This window comes from Garra rufa, chromosome 12, assembly GCF_049309525.1.
Source record: "Garra rufa chromosome 12, GarRuf1.0, whole genome shotgun sequence".
NCBI lineage: Eukaryota > Metazoa > Chordata > Actinopteri > Cypriniformes > Cyprinidae > Garra > Garra rufa.
In genome coordinates this window covers 42167843-42176808 of record NC_133372.1, presented here as the reverse complement: position 1 = coordinate 42176808, position 8966 = coordinate 42167843, and the positions used below count along the sequence as shown (strand labels likewise).

General features: G+C 32.9%; 1 protein-coding gene across 1 annotated transcript; it reads left to right on the top strand.

Annotated features, from left to right (window-relative positions):
* Window positions 1-470: 470 nt before the first annotated feature.
* Window positions 471-8924, top strand: LOC141347609 (protein rolling stone). The gene is made up of 5 exons (XM_073852598.1): window positions 471-481; window positions 563-647; window positions 3278-3397; window positions 5391-5613; window positions 8272-8924. Exons 1-5 carry the CDS (start codon window positions 471-473, stop codon window positions 8922-8924), a joined length of 1092 nt encoding a protein of 363 aa, XP_073708699.1.
* The last annotated feature ends 42 nt before the right edge of the window (window positions 8925-8966 follow it).

The following is an 8966-nucleotide window of genomic DNA, read 5'->3' as shown; positions in this document are numbered from 1 at the left end:
TTTCTTCTTTTTTTCTTTTTTTTTTCAGTTCTTAATGACATCATTTTCCAGGAAGTTACACCATTTTCCAGAAACATTTTTCCAGTGAGTAAGTATTTGATTAATTCGGCTATTTTGTGTTATTAGTTGGTTTGTTTCAGTCCAAAACGTTCCATTCTGTTTGATAAAATTACAGAAATCAGTTCGAAAACTCTCTAATGAAAACCTAAGCTCGTCCATCCTGTCAGAAAGCAAGTAAATTACGCAAATAATAATACATTATTTAAATTACGATTTATTTATTTTTAGTTATTCCCTGAGCTTGTCCGTAGAATATTGCTGAGAGTGTGGTGTAAACTTGTTTTATTTTTAATTAACGTTGCACGTCTCTAGAATACTTAAGTCTTATTGGTCAATTGGTCATCCAGCTGTGTGAAGTTTACTAACATCAACCGGAACACGTGTCCATTGTAGTCCGCTTATCCGGGAACATGAAACTGAGGTATGAATACAGTGGAGTGACATATTTCTAATGCTGTTTTGTCAGATTTGGTCTATATATACATTGCTGTATTATCTGCAGCTGTTCACATCAGAGCAAACGCTGTAAAACAGAGACTGCTTCAATGCAGATTTCAATGCCCTCTAATGCTGTCTTGTTGGATTTGGTGGGACGTTCTAATTTTAACGCTTAACGTGAAAAACGCTTAACGTGGCTTAACGTACTTAAAAAATGACCAGGAAACCCCAAATTTCTGTCAAACCTTACTTGTAACAAACACTAACTACTATCAAAAGAACGAGCCCTTATTCCACAGATAAAGTGAATAATATCAATGTTAAGCGTTTTCTCCCCTATAGAAACCCATTGGGAAACAGCTTAACGTGGTTTAACGTACCTCAACAGAGACCAGGGAAGACCAAACTTCTGTCAAATGTTACATATGATAAACACTTGCTGCTGTCAAAAGAATGAGCTCTTATTCAGCATATAAAGTGAATAATACGTTAAGCGTTATTTCACAGCTTAACGTGGACGCTTCAACGAATTGAGGGAATAACGCTTATTCAATAGGCTGAATAAGAGCTCATTCTTTTAACAGCAGCTAGTGTTTATTATGTAACATTTGACAGAAATTTGGTTTTCCCTAGTCGTTAAGATACGTTTAACCACGTTAAGTTATTTCCTTATCTATGGTGGACGCTTAACGTGATATATTCACTTTATATGGGGAATAAGAGCTCATTCTTTTGACAGCAGCAAGTATTTATTCTAAGTAAAATTTGACAGAAGTTTGGTCTTTCCTGGTCTCTGTTGAGGTACGTTAAACCACGTTAAGCTGTTTCCTTATAATTTTTATATACATTAAGCCACGTTAAGCGTTTTAGAACGTCCCGATTTGGTGATGCTTTAGTATATCAGCAGCTGTTGATATTAGAGCGATATCCTTTTTTGGAAATAACAGAAATGCGTTTAGATATCACCAGAGTGAATTAGGGTTACATTACTGCCATTTTATATCAAATACAAAGAGTTAACTGATTTCAATTACCTCAAGTGCAAATCCTTTTGGATTTTGGTGACCCTGCTGTAAATCCGCCATTGTTTGCATCAGACCCAAAATCTGTCTAGGACATAAAATAAATACTTTTAGACATCACCAAAAGAAAATGTGGCTAACATAAACATCATTTTGTGTGACACAGAGACTGCTAACAGATTTCAATGCCCTTTAATGCTGTCTTGTTGGCTTTGGTGATGCCTTGTTTTATCAGCAGCTGTTGATATTGCTTTTTAGGCAATTAAAGGCATTAGGACATCACCAGAGTGAATTAGAGTTACATTAATGCCATTTTATATCAAATACAGAGAGGTAACAGCTTTCTGTTACCTCAATTACAAATCCTTTTGGATTTGGTGACCCTGTTGTGAATCTGAAATTGTTTACATCAGACCAAAACTCTCTCTTGAATATAAAATAAATACTTTTAAACATCACCAAAAGTGACATACATGTTATTTTGTGTAAAGCAGAGACTGCTAACAGATTACAGTGCCCTTTAATGCTGTCTTGTTGGCTTTGTTATATCAGCAGCTGTTGATATTAGAGCAATATGCTTTTTTTTAAATAACAGAAATGCATTTAGATATCACCAGAGTGAATTAGGGTAACATGAATGCCATTTTATAACAGATTTCAATTACCTTTTGCATCAGACCAAAACTCTCTCTAATAATAATAAATACTTTTAGACATCACCAAAAGAAAATGTGGCTAACATAAATGTAATTTTGTGTGAAACAGAGACTGCTAACTAATTTCAGTGACCTCTTGCTGTCTTGTTGGATTTGGTGATGCTTTGTTATATCAGCAGCTGTTGATATTAGAGAAATATGCTTTTTTGGAAATAACAGAAATATGTTTAGATATCACCAGAGTGAATTAGGGTAACATTAATGCCATTTTACATCAAATACAGAGAAATAACTGATTTCAATGGCCTCAAATGCAAATCTTTTTGGATTTGGTGACCCTGCTGTAAATCTGACATTGTTAACATCAGACCAAAACTCTCTCTAGGATATAAAATAGGCTAAATGCGTTTGGACATCACCATAACTTTTCAGTAGTTGTAAAATGAGCGACATACTGTACAACAATGTGACAATATGGAGAAAGCAACTTAAATAAATAAATACTACAAAATAACAGTCTGGGGAAACTGACCAAAATTGCATGGTTTTGTTTTATGCTACTTCCATAGAACTTTTAGTATTGGCATTTTGACATCTCAGAGGCTCAGAGTTGATCTAATTTGTATGTTTGAGAGATTCACATGTTTACTATTATGGTTTGCAGCTCCTGTTATTTCATTAGATGTTTCCCCAGACAAGCAGCGCAGTGTCTGTCCTATTCGTGATTTTGATGTATTAGAATATCAAGGTGCAGGAGAACACCATCGTTTGAAACCTTAAATTTCTGCATGTTTTTGGTGAATGCAACGTCATTATAGCAACTCATGGTGGACGCATTCTTGCAAAGGTTAGTGAGAGACGTCATTAATTATTATTAACTGTACAACTACATAACAGGTCAGGTCTGAATTTTTTTGTAAATGACAGCATTACCTCAAACCAGAAATTCTGCTGCATACTGGAAGTGAAAGTCTTGTCAAATATGCATACTGAATGTGATTGGGTTTAATTGCAGTAGAGAAATGTGAACAGACTTCCAAGTAAGCAGATGCATGGTGTCACAACACAAGCATATAATTAATTCTTTTATGTTTTTGACAGGAGGAGTGGTTGTTAGTGAAAGACATGGGTGCTAGTTGGACACAGAGCTGCAAGAAGGAGTTCAAAGTTCACAAATTCCATTTTCACATCTCTAAACCAGAGCTTCTGCTTCAGCCACGGGTGAGATTGAGCCACTAAACTTAATGCACTGACTCAATTATCTGTGTGGATGATGTTGAAATTAGTTCAAATACACATACACTAGAAAAAAAGGCTTATCTTACTTTATTTTTGTCAAAATATCTAATAATTCTTAAATTAAGATGCATTTACTAGATAAGCAAAATGACTAAAGATATTTAGCCTTGCTTTAAGCAAAATTCACTTAATCTGGGCTTCTTCGTTTAGGAGTCTTGGCTCCTTCACGGTCAAAAGTGAACGAAGCCTTATTAAGTAACTTTTTTTTTCTTCAGGAAAATCGGTGAAATACATTTTTGTTCAAATATTTAGTGATTATTATTTAGAATTTTGAGGAGTTTTTATTGTACTATGCAATATTTATACAATTTTAATGAACATTTTTTTCCATTAGAATAAATATAATTTTTTTTATTTAATTATCTATTTATTATTTTTAATAAATGCAACATTTATTTGCTGATTTGTAGCTCGTAACACCAAAAGATTATCTAAATTATGCAGTTTTTCATATTCCCTTTTTATTTCCTATGTTGGTCATTTTTGACTGTGAAGGAGCCAAGTCTGACTTTTTTTTTTTTTTTTTGACCCTTTAACATTTGGATATGAAAAAAAAAAGTCAGACTTGGCTCCTTCACAGTCAAAAATGACCAACATAGGAAATTTTGGATTTGGATTTTTTTGTGTGCTCACATGGCTAATGCAACAAAAGTCACCAAGTGTCATCTCATTCCAAAGAAGCTAAAATTTTTTACATTTCAAAACGTAAACTTTTCGGTCAAAAATGATTGAAGAGGCCCAGAGGGTTAATTTAGTATTTCCCTCCTGGAAACAAGTAAAATGATCTTCCAGTGAAGTAGTTAAAATATTCTTAAAACAAGAGTATTTTACACACCCCACTGGCAGATAATTTACTTAATTTAAAGCAAACAGCACTTCATTTATTTTTCCCCCCCTGGAAACAAGACAAAATAACTTATGCCATTTTGCCTGTCTAGTAAATGCATCTTAATTTAAGAATTATTAGATATTTTAACTAGAAATAAGACAAACATACTAAGTAAGATAAGCCTTTTTTTTAGTGTATGCATGACGGAAACCCTGTTAGAAGTACTACTCTAAAGGTTTTTGCTGGTGCAAGGTGGTCTTCCAGACCTAAACTAATAATCTACCAAGAGAAAACCAATAGTATTCCAACTGGTTGTCTTTCTATGACTGGATTGGACTACTTTTGTTATTATACATGTGTCCGTTTCCAAAATCCATCATAATATGTCACCCTGGACCACAAAACTATTCTTAAGTAGCACAGGTATATCTGTAGCAATAACCAAAAATATGTTGTATGGGTCAAAATTATAGATTTTTCTTTTACACTGCAAAAAATGCTTTTCTTACTTTGATTTTTTGTCTTGTTTCCAGCCAAAAAATATAAAAATTCTTAAATCGAAAAGGATATTCTTGACAAGTAAAAAATTATTTTCTTGTTTTCAGAAAAAAAGCAAAATTCAAGCAAAAATGCACTGAATTTTGACTAGTTTTTTCTAAAATCAAGATTTTTTTTTTACTTGTCTAGAAAATCCTTCTTGATTTAAGAGTTTTTAGATATTTTGGCTGGAAACAAGACAAATAAAATCTAAGTAAGAAAATAATTTTTTGCAGTGTATGCCAAAAATCATTAGGATATTAAGTAAAGATCATGTTCCAGGAAGAGTTTGTAAATTTCCTACTGTAAATATATCAAAACATAATTTTTGATTAGTAATATGCATGGCTAAGAACTTCATTTGGACAACTTTAAAAGCAATTTAGATTTTTTTACATACTCAGATTCTAGATTTTAAAATAGTCTCAATATTGTCCAATCTTAACAAACCATCAATTGAAAGCTTTTTTATTCAACTTTTAGGTGATGTATAAATCTTAATTTCCAAACGTCAGACGTCATATTATTTTTCTCTGGTTTCATTTGCAGTGGGATATTCCTCCATTGTTGTGGCTTGTTTACAGAAGTGTTATGCTGGTCTACACGTTCAGCTGGTTTATCTACACGGCTCTTTTCTTCAACACACCTAAATTCTTAATTTTTCTCAGCCATATCTCATACTGTCTTATGATTATCTACTATCTGGTTTCTGTCTGTAATCTGGCCTGGGCTTTCTTGGAAATCAGATGCTCCCCTCACAGAGTGAAAAGAGGTAAATTGTTGTGCAATGTGTTGCTGATCGCAGATCACACTGATTGCATGTATATAGAAAGAGAAAAAATAGTCTTGAAAAACTACAAAATAAAAAGCCTACAAAGTCATACACTGCAAAAAGTGCCTTTCTTACCTAAAATGTTTGTCTTGTTTCCAGCCAAAATATCTAAAAATTCTTAAATCAAGACGGATTTTCTAGACAAGTAAAAATTATTGTCTTGTTTTCAGAAAAAAGTCCAAATTAAGTGAGTTTTTGCCTAAAACAAGCAAAATAATCTTATTTTAAGCAGACAACTAGATTATTTAGCTTACACCATTGGCAGGTTATTTTGCTTGTTTCACCCAAAAACTCACTTAATTTTAACTTCTTTTTTTTCTGAAAACAAGACAATCATTTTTGCTTGTCTAGTAAATCCTTCCAGATTTCAGAATCTTTAGATATTTCGGCTTAAAACAAGACAAAAAATCTAAGTAAGAAAAGTATTTTTTGCAAGTGTAAATATTGTTTTGCATTGTTTTCCAGCATAAATATTTATGAGCAGGAGTTATATTAAAGTTGTGCGTTAAAAAAAGTATGTATTTATTTATCTATCTATCTTTTTGGTGGAGCCTTTGCTGCACTTTATACATATATACACTACCGTTCAAAAGTTTGGGGTCAGTACATTTTCGTTTCTTTTTTTTTTTTTTCAAAGAAATTAATACTTTTATTCAACAAGGATGTATTAAGTTAATAATTAAGTTTATTAAAAGTTAATAATAAATAATTTACATTGTTATAAAAAAATATATATTTTGAATAAACTTTTTGTACTTTTTAAGAATCCTGAAAAAATAAAATCACAGGTTCCAAAAAATATTTGGCAGCTCAACTGTTGATATTATCCAACATTGATCATTCTAATAATTAATCAGCACATTTTTTAATGATTTCTGAAGGATCATGTGACACTTAACCCTCTGGGCCTCCTCATTAAGGGGTCACACTTGGCTCCCTCGCGGTCAAAAGTGACCGAAGCCTTAAAAAGTAACTTTTTTTTTTCTTCAGGAAAATCAATTAAATATATTTTTGTTCAATAATATTTTGTCATTATTATTTAGAATTTTGAGCATTTTTTATGAATCTATGCAATATTTATACAGTTTTAATGAGCAATTTTTTCCCAGTAGATTTATATTTTATATTATATTTTTTAATTAATTATGTATTTATTATTTTTCAATAAATACAACATTTCACATTAAAATAGAGTAAAAGCATTTAAAATCCATTTTTTTAAAGTGAAAATTGCACCATCTAGTGGCATAAAAAATAAAAACTTGTGTAATGCCATGTAAACTCCTGTATCTCCCTATATACATATATACAGGGGCTTTGGGATTCCTATTGTTTTTTTTCTTTTTATTGTTTCTTCATTTTATTAGGCTTTGCATTTAGAAATATATTCAGACATTCTAAAAGATAAATTTTGGCAAGGTTTAGATTTTTTTTGATTGGATAAATATCAGGTTTTGCATTTTTCTGCTTATTTCTGTGTGTCTGTGTGTGTGTCTGTGTGTCTGTGTGTGTGTGTGTGCGCATGTGTGTGCGTGTGTGTGTCAGTTCTGTACTTTTGTTATTTTAGAGTGTCAGTCCTTGCTTGCTGAACACTTCTTTTCAGCACAGTTGCTCATTTGTAGATTGTATTACCAAAAGATTATCTGAATTATCACATTTTGTCGTATTTCCCATTCATTTCCTATGTCGGTCATTTTTGACCGCGAAGGAGCCAAGTGTGACTATTTTTTTTTTGGACCCTTTAACATATCCGAATCATGTCACTGATTTTTTTTTTGTACTCACATAGCTAATGCAACAAAAGTCACCAAGTGTCATCTCATTCTGATGAAGCTACGATTTTTAAAAATTCAAAACATAAAATTTTTCGGTCAAAAATGACCGAAGAGGCCCAGAGGGTTAAGACTGGAGTAACAGCTGATAAAAAGTCAGGTTTTCATCACAGGAATAAATTCTATTTTAATGTATGTAAAAAAATATATATATATATATTGTAAAAACATTTCGCAATATTACAGTTTTTTTCTGTATTTTTAATCAAACAAATGCAGTCTTTTTAAAGACTTTTACAAGTCTTACTGACCCCAAACTTTTTAACGGTAGTGCATATGCCATTGAAAAGTTTGTGGTTGGTTAGTTTTTTTTCTCACCAAGGCTTTATTTATTTGATCTAAAATACAGTAAAACTGTGAAATATTATAAGAATTTAAAATGACTGTTTCTATTTGAATATATTTAAAAATGTAATTTATTTCTATGATGCAAAGCTGAATTTTCAGCATCATTCCTCCAGTCTTCAGTGTCACATAATTTTTTAAAAATCATTCTAATATGCTGATTTGAAACATTTTTTTTTCTTACTTTCAATGCTGAAAACAGCTTTGCTGCTTCATATTTTAGCAGAAACCTTGATAAATTTTATTTAAGGATTTTTTGATGAGTAGAAAGAACAGCGTTTATATGTAAAATTATAAATGTTTTTACTGTCACTTGATCAATTTAATGCATCCTTGCTGAATAAAAGTATGTATTTATATATTAAAAAATATTTTTAAAAAGTAGAATACATGTGTTCATGCAGTCCTTTTTCTCCCCTAGGTGTCAGTAGTGAATGTGAGAGCCTCCTTTCTCTCTCCGTCCCTCTCAAGGCTGCTCTCAGTCTGCAGTGGTTCCTGCATTCAATGATGGGCTGTTTATCATTATCCGTTTCCTTTCTATATTGGACCGTAATCCACCCCTCTGCTCAGCACTCCTTAACAGCCTTCAACATCAACATCCATGCTATCAACAGCATCCAGACCACTGTGGATCTGTTGTTGTCCGCCACACCTGTTCATCTCACCCACTTGTACAACGCTGTGCTGGCGGGAGCCCTTTATGTGATATTTGCTGTTGTTTACTGGCTAATGGGTGGCACTAACAGGTTTGGTCAACCCTACATCTACAAAATTTTAGATTTCAGTGGGCGCCCTCTAGTGGCAACACTGTGCATTCTGGGAGTTTGTCTGCTTTGTTTACCATCCTGCCACTTTGTGCTGTGGAACCTGCAGTTACTGAGGGAGTGGATGGTGAGCAGGAAGAAAATGAGGAGAATTGCTTTAAAGAGGGAGGTTTGCTGGTGGGTGAAGGTGTCTGGAGGAGCAACCTTTGACCTTGTGCCCTCACTGGATCCAACGGCCTCTGTGTTTGAGACGAGCGGGAGGACAGCCACGGTGGAGGACCAACGATCACAATCACTCACTCTCGTTTGAAGGAGTTTCTGGTCTGTCTGAATTTTATTTGAACAAAATTTA

What these genes read in the sequence shown, in the direction of transcription:
- LOC141347609 (XM_073852598.1), top strand. An exon ending in AGCTTCTGCTTCAGCCACGG is followed by an intron (nt 3,398 to 5,390) that starts GTGAGATTGAGC and finishes TTTCATTTGCAG; the next exon opens with TGGGATATTCCTCCATTGTT. An exon ending in CCCTCACAGAGTGAAAAGAG is followed by an intron (nt 5,614 to 8,271) that starts GTAAATTGTTGT and finishes TTTCTCCCCTAG; the next exon opens with GTGTCAGTAGTGAATGTGAG.